At 48.0% G+C, this 20,737-nt stretch overlaps 1 protein-coding gene across 1 annotated transcript in view; it reads left to right on the plus strand.

Annotated features, from left to right (window-relative positions):
• Asb18 (ankyrin repeat and SOCS box containing 18) overlaps window positions 1–19,207 on the plus strand; it is a 73,840-nt gene extending 54,633 nt beyond the window's left edge. The window contains exons 5-7 of the mRNA XM_008823676.1: window positions 26–88; window positions 16,944–17,057; window positions 19,022–19,207. Of these exons, the coding sequence (XP_008821898.1) occupies window positions 26–88; window positions 16,944–17,057; window positions 19,022–19,207 (363 nt within the window). The remainder of the gene's footprint in view (window positions 1–25; window positions 89–16,943; window positions 17,058–19,021) is intronic.
• Window positions 19,208–20,737: the final 1,530 nt, after the last annotated feature.

Below are 20,737 nucleotides of genomic sequence, written 5' to 3' on the forward strand. Positions count from 1 at the left end.
CTGCACCGCCGGGGCCGCGCCGCAGCGCACCGCGCAGGCGCTGCTCAACCACGGCGCCCCCGCAGTGTGGCCCGACGCCTTCCCCAAGGTAAGGCGCGCACGCTGCGCTGGCGGCACCGGGAGCGTCCCCGGGACCTGCCGTGCGTGCTGTGCGTCCGGACTGCGGTGGCCTGGGCAGCCGTGGGAGGGTCTGCTCGGGGCGGGGGGTTCGAGGCCGTGGGCCTTGTGTCCCCGCTTTGAGAAGCAGAGGTTTAGAAGTCTCCCAGTGGCCAGACTGGAAAGTGAAGAGGTGGCACAGTGGTTAAGCATTCGGAATGTCACCTTTCAGAGCAGTCACCTGGGGACGCCAGGCGCTTTCCTTGGTGGCGTCTTCACAGCTCGGAGCATTTTGGCAGCTTGTCCTTTGGTGTAATTTTCAGAAAGATGAAAATGAGCCTCTCGACACAGCTGGCGTTAGATCCGCAATGAACTCGCGAGCCCGCTCAGCGCCTTATTAATGAGCAAACTAAGTTTTCAAATCTCCCACCACACTGCAGGGAAATTAAAGGCCACTACTGATGTGCCCAGGCTGGGTCTCCCCTGTACTGAGACCTCAACCCCTTACTCCTGCAAACTTTGCTGAGAGCACCTCTCCACTCATCGTGTTATCCATCTAAAATACTCATGAGGAAGACCCAAAGTGCTGCCAAAATAAAGTCCCTACGCAAATATGAACAAGGAAAACATGTAAGAAAATCACTAAAATTAACAAGAATGTCCAGGGTCACGGGACCTGGCACAGTCAGTAAAGTGCTTGCAACCCAACCATGAGAACCTGAGTTTGGCTCCTCAGTACCATGTACAAAGCCCAGCACCGGGGCAGATCCAGCCAGTCAGCCAGCCTAGCCATCCAGCCCCAGGTCCCAGTGAGAAATCAAGTCCCGAAAAACAAGATAGACAGCTCCTGGGGAGTGACACCCAAGGTTGATCTCCAGCTTCCAAAGCACATACACACACACCTACGCCTATAAACAAATAAATACACAAATAAATAAATCTCAAGGGTCAGTTAGCCTAGCCTGCGCATCAAGCTAGGATCTGCCTCAAACCAGGTGAAAGGGGAAAACAGATACTCAAGGTGATCCTGATTTCCACATGCGCACCATGGCATACACATGCCAGCACACACATACATACACCACACACACACACACACACACACACACACACACACATACTCCACACACACACACACACACACACACACACACAAATACACGATATTTTTGCTAAATTTCTTTTAGATTTTATTTTTTTGCATTATGTGTGTGTACTGTGTGTGGTGGTACACACCTTTAATCCCAGCACTCAGGAGGGAAAGGCAGTCGAATCTCTGTGAGATCAAGGCCACCCTGGTCTACATAGTGAGTTCCAGGTCAGCTGGGGCTACAGGGAGACCCTGTCTCAAAAACAAACAAAAAATTATGTGTGGGTGCACATGAGTATAGGCACCCACAGAGGCCAGAAGAGGGGATCAGATCCCCTGAAGCTAGGATTAAGGGCAGTTGTGAGCCTCCTGGCATGGGTGCTAGAAACCAAACTTGGGGCCTCTACAAGAGCACAAAGCATTCTTAACCACTGAGCCATCTCTCCAGCCCCCACAGTTTTCTGTTTGGGTGGGATTTTCTTGAGACAGTCTCATTATGCAGCCCTAACTAGCCTGGAGCTCACTATGTAGAATAAGCTAGCCTCCAACTCACAGAGAGTCATCTACCTCTGCCTTTGGAGTGCTGGGACTAAAGGTATGCACCACCACATCTGGCCTGCCCCCACTTTTTAAAAAACATTTTAACATCTGGGTCTGGGAGATAGCTTAGTTGGTAAAGTGCTTGCTGTGCAAACATGAAGACCTGAGTTCAGTCCCCAGCACTCACATAAAAAGCCAGGCACAGCGACAAACACCTGAAATCCCAGTGCTGAGGGGGCAGAAACAGAAGGGTCCCTGGAATTTGCTGACAGCCAGCCTGGCCAAGCAGTGAGCTGGGTTCGATTCCCAGGAACCACTTGGCAGCTAACAACCGTGCCTAACTACAGTTCCAGGGGATCCAACGCCCTCTTCTGACCTCCAAGGGCATTGCGTGACATGGATGCACTTACACACATGCAGGCAATACACTCATACACATACAATAAAAATACATTAAATTTTTTTAAAAAATAAGGAGAACAACTGGGGACTGACACCCAACATCAACCTCTGGCCTTCACACATGCACACACATGCACACCCATGAACACAAGCACACACATACAAAAAGTGTTTCCACTGTATTGGCCAGAACAAAAGAATGTGTTACCCAAAAGACTTCATTGAAGGTAGTTGTTCCATTGCTTGCAAAGTTTTGATTTGTTTAAATTAGAAAATTGCCCCCATCTCCCAGGATACATCAGCCATAGGCAATATAATATATATACACATATTGCCGGGCGTGGTGGCTCACACCCTTAATCCCAGCACTCGGGAGGCAGAGGCAGGCAGATCTCTGTGAGTTCAAGGCCAACCTGGTCTACATAGTGAGTTCCAGGTCCGTTGGGGCAACAGGGAGACCCTGTCTCAAAAATTAAAAAAGGCATATAAACATATTACGGCATATGAATATATATTTGTGCCCGATGAGTTTGGACAAATATCTGGGAAACTATTATCCAAAGGTTATCCAAAGGAACAGTGATGTAGATGCTCTTTTTAAAAGCTTTTAAGTGTTTTATTTATTATTTTTATATTTATTATGTTATTGCCTGCATGTATGTGAGTGCACCGTTATCACACAATGCCCATGAAGATCAGAAGAGGGGCATTGAATGCCCTGAAACTGGAGTTACAGATGGTTGTTAGCTTGAATATGGGTGCTGGGATCTGAACCCGGGTCCTTTGCAAGAGTAGCTGGTGCTATTAACCTCTGAGCCATCTCTCTAGCCCATAGATGCTCTTAAATGGTGAGATGCGCACATTTCTCTCAAATGCTGATTTTGCATCACGGGTGCATTTAGTGAAGAGTGTGGCCAAGGACAGCCAAGCGCAGACTGGAAACGCCACTGGGTAATTCCCCAAGTGTCTCTTCACCAGACGAACATGCTGACTCTTTTCAGACGATGTCCCCGGAGTCATACCACCATGGTGATCTCAGGCCACAGGTTTCAGTGTGATGGCTCTCAGAAACACTAGCGTTCTCGTGTCCCAGAACACCTTCACATCCCAGCACTCCGGTTCTCAACAGACCTGTGATGGGGAAACAAGACTCAGGGCCCTTCCGGTTCACATCCTACCTTCATTAGGCCAAGAAGCACAAGCCAGTCATTATCATGTGGAACCACACGGAGAACGAAGTGGAACTGACTTGTGTGACTGGCCATGATGGAAAATAGGTGGGGCTGATTTCGTCTAAGGAAAACATAGGGGTCTGGCGGGATGATTCAATGGCTAAAGGTGCTTGATGCCAAAGCCTAGAGAACTGAGTTGGAGCCCCAGGACTTTGCATAATGAAAAGAGAACTGACTCCACACGTTGTTATCTGACCTCTGCATCTGAGCTATGGCACATGCACACACACACACACACACACACACGCACACACACACATGCACACTCACACACTAAATAATAAATAAATAAATGTAACTATTTTTTTAAATGACTTACCATGCCTCAGTAGTGGCTAGAAATAGCCCTTTATTAACCTTGACATCATTTCAGTCGTTGGAGTTTGAAGGGCAACCCCGCAGCCCAGACCCTGGGGACAGGGCTCCTAGGTCAGAGATATCTCTGGCACAGCAAGCATCCTGCCTTGACCTAGCCATGGAGCACATGGCTCGGAGCGCCCCCGCACAGCTTCAGAGGCCTCAGTGCCTTGCAAGCCCTATTGATGGGGGTGTGGCCAGAGGTTCATCTCATCGTGCGTGGTGGAGGATGAGTTTGGGTGAGCTGGACTATGCGTGGCTGCAGGGCCGTAAGAAGCATTTGACCCCTGGCAATAAGAAGTATCTGTGATCAATTCCACTGTGGAAGGAATTGGACAATTCTTTCAAAATCTCAGTACCGAAAAGCATTGTCTGCCCTGCACTTCACACAGCATGGGTACATACAGATCTTCAATCAAGGTTTGCTGCATGAAGGGAAGGGATTCTTGCAGCTCAGGTACACAAGCCTGCATCTGACGTCTTTGCATCAACACCCATGTGCCTCTAGGGGGAATACCCACATCCCAGCATCCCAGAACAGTCAGCGGATGGGATACATTTAACTACCCTGAAGCTAGATGTGCCTGTGATGATCTGGCCTTGCGTGGGGACAGGCAGACAAAACTCAGGGAGAAGGGCGGCATCAAGCTCCTCCACCCAGGCTCCCTACCAGTTGCACCGGGAAGGGATCTGATCACCATGTGGGACATCAAAGGGACAGACCTGACTGGGCTTAACAGTCCCATAGGGCACACAGCAAGCATACTCAAACCCACCGCAAAGATGCTCCGTGGCCAAGATACAGGCACCATGGAGAGGCGAACACCGAGCCTCTGGGAATGTCACAGAGCTCCACACCAGTGGGCAGCAGGCATACTTTAAATAGATGTAAGGAGACACCCGTGGAGCTCAGAATTACTGAGGCAAAAGGCTTCACAGCGAGCTTGTGACATAAATCACAGTTCCCGATGCCCAGACAAAAGCGCCATCAGCACGGCAGGCAGACAGGACGCATCCATCCGAGCTGTGCTGCACTGAGCTGCTATGAAAATCAAGGGTACCAGGGCTTCGGAGTCAGCTTGTCTAGGATGCTAGGCCTTTCTGCCCTGCCAACCACTAGTTCACGCCAAAGGCAGAGGTGTGGGCAGGGCAGGGGCGCAGGTAGGGGCAGGCAACCCAGGTTCAATTTTGGACAATAAAACAGGACCAGGGTTAGGGCCAGGGCTCCGGAGCAGAGATACATGAATGTGAACCCCACTGTGTTTGACATATGCCATACCTTGTAAGCTGCAGCCATGATCTGGGATAAGGGTTTGCTGAGTTTCTCCTCCAATTCATGACTCAGTAGTAAAGCCCATCTCCCTTTCTTTTTAAAAAAATTATTTTTTATGTGTATGAGTGTATTGCTTGCATGTATGTAAGTGCACCCATGTTGGATCCCATGGAACTGGAGTTATGGACAGTTGTTAGTGACCATGTGAGTCCTGGGAACCAAACCCAGGTCCTCTGCAAGAACAGTCAGTGCTCTTAACTGCGAAGCCATCTCTCCAGCCCCCATCTCCCTTCCTTTAAGGGAGTAGGCCTTTGCCCTCCCACATCCTCAAAAGCACATTTCTGATTCATCCCAGAAGAGCCACCAAGAGGCTTGGAGGGCCTTCAATCCCAGTCTCCTCTAGAAAGAACATGGTCTGCCCCTCAGACCCCACACCCTCTAACTCAACCCCCCACCCCCATGTTCATTTTGGAGCTGTCTGAATCAGCAGAGGATCAAGTGGCTATCTGTATTGTCCACTGATGTCACTGACCCTCCCCAGAGGCCTTTGCACTGGGCCCCTCAAACCTCTCCCTGCATTGACTCTTTCTCAAAGCCAGGTCCTTTTACCGGTAGAGCAGAGATGAGTTGTTCCCAAAGGGGCCACAGACCTGCAAGTTTTGAGGAATTCAGCCTCAGCCCTGCCGGTGAGTCCCAGAGGTGTGAGGACAGGGCTCCCCTCTGCTCCCCTGACCACTGCATCTACTGAGCTACCCATGGCATCCCACACGTGCTCACCTACATATTCATTTAACAAACTTGCTTAGAGAGTCAATGGCGACATGGCTCAGCCTTTAACAGCCAATACTGCTCTTTTAGGTAGCTCACAACTCCAGCTCCAGGGGGATCCGATGCCTCTGACATCCTAGGACACATGCACTCTTGTACATACCCACATACATAACTAAAAATAATTTTTAAAAATTTTTGTCTTTTTGAAACAGGGTCTCCCTGTAGCCTGACCTAGAACTCGCTATGTAGACCAGGCTGGCCTCGAACTCACAGAGATCCACCTGCCTCTGCCTCCCGAGTGCTGGGATTAAAGGCGTGCGCTACCACACCAGGCCATAAAAAAAGATTTGTAAACATGCTCAGGAGTCCTGGCTGGAGTTGCTGTGGGGAACCGACTTCCTGCCCATGGGGGTCAGACATGACCTTGGCCTTGGCCCACTATAGCATTTGTCACCTTTCCTCGTTACTGTGATAAAATATGGGACAAATGCACCTCAAGGAAAGAAAGGTTTATCTGGGTCCACAGTTGGAGGGCGCAGCCCTACCGTGGTGGGGACTCCTGACAGCACCAGGGCAAAGTAGCTGGTCACGTGGCATCCACAGTCAGGAAGCGGACAGAGATGAGTGCTGGTGTTCAGCTCTCTTCCTCTATCTTACTCAGCCCCGGGCCCATGGCAAGGTGCCCCCCACATTTAGGGTGGGTCTTCCCACCTCAATTAAAACCACAGATACACCCAGAGGTTTGTCTCCTAGGCGATTCTGGATCCTGTCAAGTTGATAAAGTTGACCATCACACTGGGGAATCAGAGACACCCCCCACCAAGCACTCAGTAAGCAAGCCCAGATGTGAGGGCTAATGGTAGGGGGAGGGCATTCCAGAGAGAACAGGACAGGCAAATGTTCTGGGGTAGGACAAACACTGAATGTGCCCTGGGAAAGGTGGCAGAGGAAGTAGAGAGGAAAGGGAGGGAGCCGCCAAAGTGGACGGCTGAGCTGGCGGGCATGAAGGGTCTCGGCCTTAAGAACAACAGGAACCCCGTTGGTTACGTGGAGGTTAAGTGGAGGAGGTAACCTACATGATGTGTGTTGAAATGATTCCTGCTTGAGTGTGGAGAAGAAGCTGGAGACGAATGAGAGGGGAAACCGTGTGGAAATTCAGATGTGGAAAAGAGAGCTCAAACAGTAGAGATGGGGGTGGGTTCAAAAGGTTCTAGAAACATCTGCAGATTCTGGGTCTTGCCTCGTTCCCAAGGGTTGACACAGCTTTTTGTCTTTTGGTGTCTTGTGTTCTTTTGAACCTAAGTACAGAATTAGGTAAAGTGACTTCAGCCCCCACCCCAGCTGCACCAGAATTTGGCGGGAGGCTGCAGAACAGTGGTCAAAACTCAGGCCCAATTTCCCGGCGCCGGCTGTGCAGTCCCCAGGGGAGGAGGGAGGCAAGCCATCACCAAGCACGCCTCTGTTTTCTTGCCCTTGTTTTATTTCTCCATCTACATATAAAGCAATGTGCCTGTGTGATTTTTCCCCTTAATTTTCTTTCTGCCGCCTCATTAGCTGAAGAGCGTGTGCTTGGACACTAATGACATCAACGTGTCAGAGTAATGTGGCAGCCGCCTCTCCGCAGACAGCACAGAGGCAGCGGAGATTTTTAAACTGTGTTGGCGTAAAAATAATGAAGGCAGCCAGCTGCCTGGCAAACGTGAGGGGCACGGTGCTGGGGGACCGGGGAGGGGCGGGGAGCCCCAGAGAGGCGGAACAGAGGAGAGACAGAAAATGAATTCCTGGAGACAGGCGGTAAGACTTTGTCACAGTCTGTGGCCCCGGGTGGGGGTAGGGCTGGGGAAAGAGGTAGTGGTTGGCTCTGGGGAAGGGGCAGCTCTTCCCTTCCGAGGGTCAGGGAGGTCTGTGCAGCGTGCAGTCCCTGGGAGCCATTTAACACTGCAGAGCAAAAGCAGGACCCGCCAGGAGCATGGGCCTCAGGAAACAGAATTGACCAAGGAGACTGGCAGTGGGGTCCAGCAGGAACCGCTCTTAAGAGCATGGCTTCCCCCAGCAGAAGCGGTAGACAAAATGAGAAGTACGGTGGTGCATGAGAGGTGGCCCAGGAGTGGCACGGGAAGCCCCAAAATATCAAGTAAGGAACACCTTGGCGGGGACAAGGGCCTGCCTGTTTGGAAGAAGTTGGAGGATGCTCCTGGGTCCCGAGCCTGCGGGCTGCAGCTCAGCCTGCGTTCACTCTGCCTCCTCCTCTGCAGACTGCCTTAGCTTGACTTGGTAATGCTCGTAGATCGGAAGAAAGGGGCCAGAGATAGTAATTCTTACACAAGACCCATGTGGTAGACAGCACCGACTATCAAAAGCTGTCCTCTGACCTCCACACACAGGCTTGAGATGTGTGCACACACACATGCACACACACACAAAACAGAATAATGTACCAACGATGCAGATGCACCGGTCAGCTTGGAGAAAAGGTGATTCTGGTCTTTTTAACAATGTCTTTGGTGACAGCAGCAAGAAGTGGAAGAAGGGAGGGAAGAGAAGGGGAACTCTCGGCAGCAGCCTGGGGCAGCACCCGAACCGTGGCCTCTTGTCCAACGTCCCTTTGTGGTGACACCAGGAGCCATCAGGCAGCCAGGCAGACCTAGCCAGGACGAGTGGGCAGAGGGAGTACTGGCAGGCAGTGGAGTAAAGAAAGCACAGAGGTAGAAACAGGGAACCCAGGGTTCAGAGCATCCTGGGAACTCTGCCAGAAAGAGGGGGACAGGAAGAGGCCTCAGGCCTGGGCAGACAGGCACAAGGAAACAGGCCACATCCCCCATAAGTCACCCACCAGATGGATAGACACAGAGCAGGACCACTACCTCCCTATATGATGACAAACTTTGCAACTGACTCTCACCTCAATCAAAAACAATTAAGAGAAACTGGGGAGGTGACTCAGTAGTAAGAGCCCTGGTTCAGCAAGCATGAGGTCCTGGGTTCAAATCCCTAGAATCCATATAAAAAGCTGGGCATGGCTGCACATGCCTGTAAGCCCAGCATTGGGAGGCAGAGACGGCAGATCTTGAGAGCACCTAAAACTGCAAGTCAGAGCCCTAGAGGCAATGACACCAAAATCAATGGTGGAAGACATCCAGTGTCCTGTTCCGGCCTCTGCACACACGCATACAGGCGTGCACCACACCACACACACACACACACACACACACACACACATTTTTAAAAGGAGGAGGGGGCTGGAGAGATGGCTCAGTGGTTAAGAGCAGTAGCTGTTCTCGCAGAGAAACCATTACAGGCATTGCACGATACAGGTGCACTTATATACATGCAGGTAATACATTCATACACAAAAAATAGTAAGATAAAATTAAAAGGAGGAGGAAGGGGAGGAAGAGGAAGAAAAGCGGATGGATTCACAGGGGAGGGGACTGCAAAAAGAGAACAGCATTGAAAAACAGAGAAGAAATTTGTATCTCCAAGAGCTCTAGAAGAAAATGCCAGAAACCATGTGTTTTTCTCCAGGAAGCAGGAAAGGACAAGATTTCTACTTTGTGAGCACAAAGCAGGCAAAATGGAAGTCAGGGCAGTCTGAGAAGAAGAGCATGCTGGAAGTGGGAGCACTGGCACACCTTCCATTACACGCGGAAAGAGGCAAAGGCTGAACCAGTTCCCAAAAAGAAATTAAACCAGTGACGTGAGTCTGGGCCATTCAGACTGCCTTTGCAGACCCAGGTTTCCTCCCTGCTCACCCTGGTTCTGTTCTGTATTCCGAGGGCCAGGTGAGAGGGCCCAACCCATATCACCTGGCCTGTAGCTGGGTTCAGTAGGGGCTCCATAGACAACTGGAGTGCGGAGGGAGGAGCAGTCAGGTTTCCTCCTTCTTCCATCAACATCTCTTGTGTCTCCTCCTGACTCAACACCCATCTTCCTGGTCCCAGCCACCACCTAACCCATAGTCCCTGCTCTGCAGCCCCTGACTTGAGTTGGTTCCAGGCTCCCTGGGTAATCCTGGTCTCTGGGCTCTAATGACATCACCTCGTTCCATTGTCCCAGCATCTGGAAGGAAAGTAGCAGGTACACAGGACAGGGTAGAGCCAGCTCACAGCTGGTGACAGGGCTCTAGAACAGCCTAGGACAAGAGAATGAAAAGTCATAACCAGAGACTTCATAGAAGAAAACTCAGCAGAAGTCTTGACGCTAAGAGGTTAAATGGGTGTTCCCTATAAATACCTGATAGGAAATATACCTGTGACATTCTAGCAAAATTGTTCTAAAAATACATGGAAAAATCTTACAAACTGTTCAAGCAAGAAACAGATTATTCCTAAAGGAATAAAAGTCAGGCTGGATTCATTTTCCTACTGCAATATAAACAAAAAAATAATGAAATATCATCTACAGATTTGGGGAGGAGACAAGGTGTCATTTAGCCAAAGCTGGCCTCAGATTTGCTATGTGGTTGAGAATGACCTTGAACTTCGGATACTCGTACCTTTAGCACCTGAGTGCTGGGAATACAGCTTGCACCACCATACTGGAATTTTATGTGGTGCTAGCAATTGAACTCAGGTTCTTGCAACACCAGGCAAGGATTCTTCCTAAGCTGAGCTATACCCCAGTCTTTGTCAACATATTTTTAAACTAAAAGTTTGGACACTCAAGCATTAGACTTAGCCAAGATGGATTTCATCCCGATGGCAAGAATCTTCTTTAAGATACGAAGAACTCAAAAAAAACATGACTTGCCTTTGTGATACTTTTATTTTGATTGGGGCGGGGCATGAAACATATATAGTTCTCTCTGTAGCCCCAGCTGGCCTGGAGCTCACTAAGAAGACCAGGCTGGTCTCAGTGTCACAGAGATCCATTTGCCTCTGCAAATGGGTTGGGGTTAAAGGTATGTGCCCTGTATGATACGTTTGTGTGTGTGTGTGTGTGTGTGTGTGTGTGTGTGTATAAGTGTATTGCCTACATGCATATAAGTGCACCTGTATCATGCAATGCCTATGGAGTTCAGAAGAAGGTGTTGGATCCCCTGGAACTGGAGTTACAGGCACTTGTTAGCTGCCATGTGGGTGCTGGGAATCAAACCCAGGTCCTCTGTAAGAGCAGCCAGCGCTCTTAACCACTGATCCATCTCTCCAGCCCTTGATATTTTTTTTAAAGAACAAAACAAAATGCTTCTACTCAGTTATTTATGCAACAGATATTTATGAGCGCTGGCCAAGTACCAGCAAAGTGGACCTGGGAGAGATGGATGAGAAGATCAGGGAGGGAGTACTCCTGTCCTAAAGGATCCTGCAGTCCGAGAGGGAAGGCAGACACCATCAGCCACAAGCAAGATAGTTCAGTAACAGGAGCAGTCCTCTGGAGGTGTCAGTCCAAATAGCAGTCACAGAGCACATCTCCTCAGAATCACATCATGTACTAGGGGACTGCAGAGTACCACAGCAGTAACACATAGACCATAGTGAACTATGGCGGATGCGAAGCAGATGAGGCCAGAGAATGTCGTCAAAATCTTTCTTTTTTTTTTAGAGAGGGGATGAGGGGTTTTTTTGTTTTGTTTTGTTTTTAAATATTATTTTTATTTTTTATGTGTACGAGTGTATTGCCTGCATGTATGTGAGTGCACCCATGTCGTGCAATGCCGCGGAGGTCAGAAGAGAACTTCAGATTCCCCTGGAACTGGAGTTAAGGATGGTTTGTAGCCGCCATGCGAGTGCTGGGAATCGAACCCAGGTCCTCTGCAAGAGCAGTCAGCGCTCTTAATTGCTGAACCATCTCTCCAGCCCCCCAAATTTTAAGCTAAGCACAGTGGCACATGCCTGCAATCCCAGCACTTGGGAGGCTGAGGCAGGAGGATTGCAAGTTTGAGGTCTGCTTGGCTTAGATTGCAAGATCAAGGCCACAAATATATAACATACATAAACAACTAGTTACATATGTGTGCAATGTGTTTGAAACATAGGTATTTATAACAAATGTTTGTAACCTATATATTTATAATAAATTATAAAACTAGAGCATACACCAGGAATTATTTGTGAACATAAAATATGCTTATATAATTAGAAATCCAAATCCACATGTTATTAAGGAGAAAGCGCTGGTTAAGAGAGAATGTAAGAGAAAGAATTGGGGCTGGAGAGATGGCTCAGTGGTTAAAAGCACTGACTGCTCTTGCAGAGGACCTGGGTTCAGTTCCCAAAACCCACTGTCTGTGAAGAATGAAATGAGTTAGAAACAAGACCAGACAGACCAGTTATAACAATAATATTGCTGTAGTGATGCTGCTTAAACAATATTATATGGCTTAATATTTAATGCCTGTTTCAATACACAAATTTTCAATTACATATTTCAGTGAAACAAAAGGTCAAAATTAAGGAATGAGTAAAGATACTTCTGGCAAAAATGAACTTAAAGGTACATTTTTATATCTATGTGCAACATAGACGCACACACACACATAAATAAAATTTCAAATAAATAAGGTAGTTTTTATTTTGACTTAAAGAACATATCATTAAATCAATTGCATAGTCAGCAAAGGAGTTGGAAAGAGACACTGAGCATCCCTGAGAAGGCAGAGGAGGAATCAATCGTGATTAATAGATTAGAATTTCTGTAATAGAACTGAGAAACAAAGTAGCTGATTCACTGAAAAAAAATTAAAACTGACAGACCTCCAGCAAGACTCAGGCACGACCAAGACAAGCAGTGCTTGTTTGGAGGCACAATGGTGCTCTCTCCCTTCCAGATTTCCTCCTACAAGGCTCCCTCGAGACCATCTGACAGGTGTGGCTGTGGTGAACCCCTAAAGAGGAGGAAAGACTCAGGCCAGTTCAGCTTCAGGCAAGCTGAGTGTCCCCGGCCAAGCGCTCCTGCTTCCTGTAAGGAAACCTGCCTTGGTGAGGTTTAATATAGTCCTATTCAGGGACACACACACTCTGCGGTCTCTTGTGCTCAACGTTGTGACCAGTTGTGGCTGCCAACCTTAGCCGAGGAACTACTGGCAGCTAATCACTGCTGTGAGGGAGAGTTGGTCTTAAGGGGGATGAACTCACATCAAGGGATATCTGGGGATACAAACTTAACTTGATAGGCCTTAACTTACATGACAGAATGCATGAAATCCGCTGAGAGTCTATGGAGGTGCAGATAGGGGAGGGGGTCTAAATAAGATTAAGAAGAATTGTAGGAAATGTACAAAAATTCAATCAAGAAGTATACATTGAAAGCCGGGCGTGGTGGCACACGCCTTTAATCACAGCACTCAGGAGGCAGAGGCAGGCGGATCTCTGTGAGTTCAAGACCAGCCTGGTCTACATAGTGAGTTCCAGGCCAGCTGGGGCTACAGGGAGACCTTGTCTCAAAAAAGACACACACACACACACACACACACACACACACACACACATATGAAAAAAAGAAAAACCCACCTGACTCTTCTTCAGGCCCAGGCTGGTAACAGCTCGGCAGCTGGTTCAGGGGTGCTGTACTGTCCCTTATCACCACCCCCACCAGCTCCCACTCCTGGTTAAACAGGCAGTCCCTGAATGGATAAGCACTTTTATAATGATCCTGTATCAAACATTCCCTCTGTTTCCTGCTCGGTATTGATTGATACATATTCAAGTCTAAATTTCTTTAAAATGAAGATTGTTTTCCAGGAAAGTATAAGTGATTATTATTCCAGAAAAGTTCAAATAAAATGTGCCAATAACTATGCAGTTAATCAAGTGCACTCTATCACTGGCTGGAAGGGTAGCTTAGTGGCATAGCATTAACCAAGAAGGAGGGCCTGGGTTTGAATCCTGACACTGAAAACTATATTGTATCTTCTTAATCCCAGTAACTGTCTACTTTTCAAATTCTTCCCAAAAATTAGGAAGATAGAACAATTCTGGTTTAAGGTGTTAACTGAAAAGCCAGGTGTGGTGGTGCATTAATCCCAGCACCGGGGAGGCAGAGGCAAGTGTATCTCTGTGAGTTCCTGGCCAGCCAAGGCTACATAGTGAGACCCTATCACCAAAAATTTAAATTCAAATTTAAAAAATAAAACAATAAGCCAAATTTAATTGTCAAAGGAGATACAAAAATCTTGGCAGATTAAATCTGCCATTATATATGTCAATTATATAATATTTATATATTATATAAAACAACCCAGGGGATCCGATGCCCTCTTCTGTCCTCCTCAGGTATTGCATGACATGGGTGCACTTACATACATGCAGGTAATACACTCAGACACATAAAATAAAGTAAATAAATACAAAAAAGAAGGAGACCCAAATAGGATCAGTTTTATTTAGGCTAAAAGGGGGTCAATAATGGAAAATTCTTTTTTCTATCAATTTTGTTAATGAAAAAAAGTTAGATTAAGGGTCTTGAGAGATGGCTCAGCAGTTAACAGCAATTGCTGCTTTTACAGAGGACCCAGGTTCAGTTCCCAACACCCACAAGGTGGCTCACAACCACCTGTAACTCCAGTTCCAGGGCATATGATGTCTTCTTCTGGTCTCCATTGGTATTGCATGCACATAGTGCACTTACATACATGCAGGCAAAACACTTGTACACAGAAAATAAAAATAAATAAATCTTTTAAAACCAATAAATTAAGTGGCAGGTGTGGTGATGCACACCTTTAATCCCAGCACTTGGGAAGCAAAGGCAGGTGGATCTCTGTGAGTTCAAGGCCAGCCTGGTCTCCATAGCAAGTTCCCCCAGCTGGGTCTAGGAATAAGATAATTGTGCCAGTTATCAGTGTTGGCAATATGGAACTTAAGACTTTTACTAATGTAATAGGATGAGAAATATTCGTATCAAAAATGGAAGAATACATTAGCTACAAAAATGTCTATCTCCCCAGAAAATAATCTTAAATTTTTTTGTCTTTTTTTTTTTTTTTTTTTTGTAGGGTCTTCCTGTAGCCCCAGCTGTCCTGGAACTCATTATGTAGACCAGGCTGGCCCTGAACTCACAGAGATCGGCCTGCCTCTGCCTCCTGAGTGCTGGGATTAAAGGCATGCGCCACCACGCCCAGCTTAAATTTTTGATTCATTTTTTTGTGTGTATGAGTGTTTTGCCTACGTGTATGTAAGCGCACCCATGTGTACAAGGCCCATGGATGCCAGAAGAGGGCACTGGATCCCCTGAAACTGGAGTCTCAGATGTTCTTAGCTGCCATGGGCCTGCCTCTGCCTCCTGAGTGCTGGGATTAAAGGCATGCGCCACCACGCCCAGCTTAAATTTTTGATTCATTTTTTTGTGTGTATGAGTGTTTTGCCTACGTGTATGTAAGCGCACCCATGTGTACAAGGCCCATGGATGCCAGAAGAGGGCACTGGATCCCCTGAAACTGGAGTCTCAGATGTTCTTAGCTGCCATGTGGGTGCTGGGAACCAAACCTGGGTCCTCTTCAAGAGCAGCCAGTGCTCTTAACCACTGAGCCAGCTCTCTAACACCCAAAAAATAATCCTAAATAAAGTATACCTACAAATCAATGAAAAAAACAAACATAACAGCAGAAAAATGAGCAAAAGACCCAACAGGGCAACTTACAAAATAATGAAGGTGTGTAAACTAGGACAAAAGGGAATGTTCCAAATCTCTTCAAGGTCAAGGGCTCAGTTAGATGCAGCCAGGAAGGTGGAGAAGCCAGCTCACAGTTCTCAAAATGTGTACAATTTAAAGACTTACCATAGAGCAGTATTGTCTTAAACTTTGAAATGTATGTGCCCTTTGACCCTGCAATTCCATTTCTAGAAATTCAATGTGAGTACCTAACTGAGGAGAATTGGGGCAAAAGAGAATTGAATTCTCTTCAAGGATATTCATTGTTGATCAAAAATCTATTGATGTAACTTAAGCTCATTTATCAAGTATACAGTGCATTCAGAAAAGAAAATATGGCGTGGCTACCAAAGTGATCTTGAAATGTGCATTTATAATTTCTGAACTGCTCTGTAATACACAAAGCAGTCACGGTCTTTGCTGCGCAGATTTACTGCGCCCTTCTGACAATGAAGCTATGTCCCAATAAAGCCTTTATAAGCTGGAGGCATCACAATTCAAAGATGCATTGAGAACACACAGCCAGCTGAGTTATCAGAAGACAACAGCCCAGCACACTTAGAGCTCAGCCGTCTGCTCTTGTGATAGTAGCGCTAACTGGGAACTCAGAGTACGCTACCACTAACCATCATAAGAGAGAAGAGGTTACCAAGTATGGCTAGCCCAGGGAAAGGCCCAAATTTCAAATTTGACATAAAATTTCTACTGCAGGGGCCTGGAGAGATGGCTCAGTGGTTAGGAGCACTGGCTGCTCTTGAAGAGGACCTGGGTTCAGTTCCCAGCACCCAGTTAACAACATCTGAGACTCCAGTTCCAGGGGATCCAATGCCCTCTTCTGGCCTCCATGGGCACTGCACACATGGGTGCATGTACAAACACGCAAGGAAGACACCTAGTACACATAAAATGATTTTTTAAATATTTTATTTATTATTTTTATGTGTATGTGTGTGTGTATTGCCTGCACGTAGGTAAGTGCACCCGTGTCATGTAATTCCTGTGAGGACAGAAGAGGCCATTGGATCCCCTGGAACTGGAGTTACAGACAGTTATTAGCTGCCATGTGGGTGCTGGGATTTGAACCGGGTTTTCTGCAAGAACAGCCAGTGTTCTTGACTGCTGAGCCACCTCTCCAACCCTGAAATTATTTTTTTAATGTAAGAGCCACAACAGGAGGAAAGTGAGGAGCAAAGAGACTCTCCTCCCCATTCCCACTTTCCTGATACTAAAAAAATTGAGGTGCAAAATTGGGAACATGGCCCCGGGGCCACACTGCTGGTGGAACTTTCCATCAGCCTTCCCCAGGCCCACCTGTGTCCCTGAACCTGACTTCATCCATACTCCCCTGGCAGCCGCCCAGAGGACATGGGCTCCATGGCAACGCCACTACCTCCTGCTCTAGGTGGGTTAGCTTACGGAACCCTGGCAGCCCTGCGGTGCTGGTGATCATCACTCTGCCCAGTGTGACTTTAGCCCATGAGATCACAGCCAGAGAGTGGCAGGCAAGGATGTGCACATACGCCTGCACCTCCCACCCTTCTCCCCTTGAAGGCCCAAACCCACCACCCTGCCGCACGTGTCTTGCTTCCCCCAGGTGCTGAAGACCTGCGCGCCGGCACCCGCTGTCGTTGAGGTTCTTTTCAATGCCTATGCTCAACTCCGTGTGTCTGAGTCCTGGCAGGGGGAGATCCCTGAAGAAGTGTACCAGGTAAGGCCTCCTCTTTCCACTTCTTTGATGCCTCAAAACTCTCTTCTTGCTTCTCTGTGCGAAGTTTTGCACTCAAACCCAGAAAGTAAAATATCTGCAGAAGCTGGGGGGAGGGAGGACATGCATCTGTTTTCTCCTGAGGTCCAAGAATCACACGCCAAGAGCCAGTTATTGTAATGGTCACGCTTCTCCGTAAGCTCTGCGCCTACAGAGTTCACCAAGTATAGATCAAAACTATTGGGGAGAATTGGGTCCTCCGACACACTTGGGCATCCATCACTCGTCATTATTTCTAAACAACACAGTACAGCAACAACCTGTGTATGTGGCATCTACCTTGTATTATCAGGCATGATGGGTGATCAAGAGGTGATTCAGAGTAAATGGAATGGTGTGTGGGTTACACACAGACAGGAGGCTTTCTTACAGAAGGGACTTGAGCACCCTTGGATTTTGGTGCCCTCAGAGGTCAGGGAGCCAGTCCCCCACGGACACATAAGGACTTTGGTGATACGGCTGCTAGAACAAACAACTGGCCTACATTGGGTGGTGTGCAGAGAAAGGAGGTGTTGAAGACTCGGGTTCTCACTGGTTTTCTGAACATGCCTCTCTGGTCCTGTGCAGGAGCTTCAGATTTGATGTGTTACTCACATTGCAATGGCTTTAATGTCCACACAAGACAGTCCACAGGTGACTGTTGACCACAAAGAGGGAGAATGTTTCCCTCCAGAAGCTTCCAGAGACTGTCCCCTGGGATCTCACTGCATAAGTTTCTTGTTCATTTGTTTACAGATTTTTTTTTTTTTTTTTTGGTGTTTTTGAGACAGGGTCTCCCTGTAGTCCCAACTGGCCTGGAACTCATTATGTAGACCAGGCTGGCTTCGAACTCACAGAGATCTGCCTGCCTCCACCTCCCAAATGCCGAGATTAAAGGCATGCACCACCATGCCCAGCCTCAGATTTTTTTTTTCAAGAGAAGCCTTTCTTCTACGGACTGGAGGGATGGCTCAGTGGTTAAGAGTGCTGGCTGCTCTTGCAGAGGATCTGGGTTCAGTTCCCAGCACTTACATGGTGGATAACAACCATATGTAACCCCAGTTCCAGGGGATCAGACACCCTCTTCTGACCTCCATGGGCATTGCACAATATGAGGGCACTTACATACATGCAAGCAATACACTCGTATGCATAAAATAAAATATATAAAGAGAAGTCTTTATAATTATTTTTATTTTGTGTGTATGAGTGTTTTGCCTGCATGTATGTAAATATACCACATACATGCAAAGCCCACAGAGGCCAGAAGAGGGTGTCAGATGTCCTGGAGCTGGAGTTATTAGCCACCATGTGGGTTCTGGGAACCAAACCCAGGTCCTCTGCAAGAGCCGCCAGTGCTCTTAGCCACTGAGCCATCTCTCCAGCCACAGATTGTTTTTTGAGACAGGGTCTCATTATGTATCTGTGGCTGGCCTGGAACTCACTATGTGGACCAGGTTGGCCTCAAACTCACAGAGCTCCTCCTGCCTCTGCCTCTGCCTCCCCAGTGCTGGGATTAAAGGCGTGTGCCATCACACTTGGCTTCCTTGCACACGTTAATGAATGCCTGAACAAAGCCATGCATCAGCCAGGTTAGGAAGGGCTCCTGAACCTTCTGCTATGGAGGGACAGCATGCCCACCCCTCTTTGCATTGACGGGGCCACCCCAGGAACTGCGAAGAGCAAGACAGGGATGTGAGCAAATCACCCCAAACCATATCCCTCTGGTCCAGCTTTAGAACTTTCTTTAGGAAAGTTTGTCAATCCTCTGAATAGAGGTCAGATCTCAGAAAACAATGCTTCCCCTTGGTTGTGTCTCCCTGGCAGCTGTAAGCCATGTGATGGCCCCACCCTTCCGTGCTCCGGCTGGGAACCAATGTTCGTTAGTTCCATGCACAACCTTACTGTTCCTCCCGGTTCCTTTCTAGATGCACGAGCCTTTCTACCGGTCTTTCTTCGCCCTGGCGCATACCCCACGCTCCCTACAGCACCTGTGCCGCAGTGCCATCCGAAAAGTATTTGGCAAAAAGTGCTTTCAGCTCGTGCCCCAGCTGCCCTTGCCTGAGACATTGCAAAATTATCTGCTTTTGGAGCCAGAAGGTTTTTTGCGTTGAAACCACAACCTTGAGGCCAAGGTTCTTTCTGTCCATGGAGGCCATAGTGAAGGAGAGCACCATGCCATGGAGGTGCACATCTTGCTGTTCCCATTGCCTAAGTGACCAAGAGAGGCCCAGACCCACAAGCCTCAAGTTCACCTTGAAATGGAACTACTAATAAGTCCTCTATACCTCGTAGTTGTTTATGAGGAACACGTGAAGTCATCAGTAGGACAGAACTTGCTGTCAGAAAGTACCCTGAACTAAAAGGTGTAAGTGGTTTTCCAAAGTTTGTCTCTGACCCTAGTGGGTCCACAGTGTGGGTGCTTCCTCCCTGGACTATGGACCGTTGGCCCTGTAGGAAAGGCTGCCCACCCCACTCCTCCTGGAGTCAGGCCGTCTGGAGAAGGACTATGCCTTGAGCATGGCAGGCCCCCACTGGGAGGACACCTGCTTCTTGGGCAGGAGCACTTTCATAGGCCCATTGTGCTTACAAACAGGCAGTAGCCAAGCGCTCTCAGGACACTGGAGCGGGGATCCAAACTTGGTCCTATAGAAGTCTTCTGCCTGAGAAGACTTCTTCAACCCTTGCTGATCCTACTCCTGTGAATGGTGCCAGAGGCCAGATGACAATAAGTGTGGGTGGTTGGCAGACACCTGAGCCTGAGCACCACACAGCAAGAGTGTGTCAAGGCCTGCATTGACCTTGGCTTTATGGTACTTTGACATGTGAGGCCTTGCTGACCCCTGACGCACAGCTCCTCCCGTGGCTAGCCAGTCCCTAGAGAGAAGACACAACTCTCCAGTAACGGTGCTGTCCTGTGCAAACCAGCCAGTTTAGAGCCCAAACATAGCCACCTCCTTTGTTAGACTTTCTCTTAGGACCACCGTCCTGCTCTGAGCACTCCAGGATCAAGATCCAGACACCTAGAGAGAAAGTTGCCCAGAGCCTGCTGGAAGTGTGTCACCTAACACACCCTAAGCCTGCTTGTCCTTCCTTACCTACCCCACCCCTCCTCCTGGACAACCCTAAGGCCTCCTGGGCAATCCCTGTGGCATGGGGAGCCCTTCCTCTTGGGAATGGTAATGAACGCGCTATCTGCTCAGTAGCACTGTCTCCTGATCTGTTCATCAGAAATTGTCCCTTCCTTCCTTCCTTCCTTCCTTCCTTCCTTCCTTCCTTCCTTCCTTCCTTCCTTCCTTCTTCCCTCCCTCCCGCTCGTGCTCTCTCTTCCTTTCTTTCTTCTTTCTTTCTTTCTTTCTTTCTTTCTTTCTTTGTGCATGCCACGCAAGTGCTCTATCACTGAACTTCCATGCTGGAGATGGAATCCAGGGCCTCATTCAACCTAGGCCCTATCACAGAACCACTCCCTGGCCCAGTTCACCATATTGTTTTTCCTTTTAAAAATATTTTATTTATTTTTTATTATTTTATGTGTATGAGTGTATTGTCTGCATGTATGTAAGTGCACCTGTGTCATGCAATGCCTGTCGAAGTCAGAAAAAGGTGTTGGATCCCCTGGAACTGGAGTTACAGACAGTTAGCTA

This window comes from Nannospalax galili, unplaced genomic scaffold (genome assembly GCF_000622305.1).
Source record: "Nannospalax galili isolate Female #2095 unplaced genomic scaffold, S.galili_v1.0 scaffold149, whole genome shotgun sequence".
Classification (NCBI taxonomy): Eukaryota; Metazoa; Chordata; class Mammalia; order Rodentia; family Spalacidae; genus Nannospalax; species Nannospalax galili.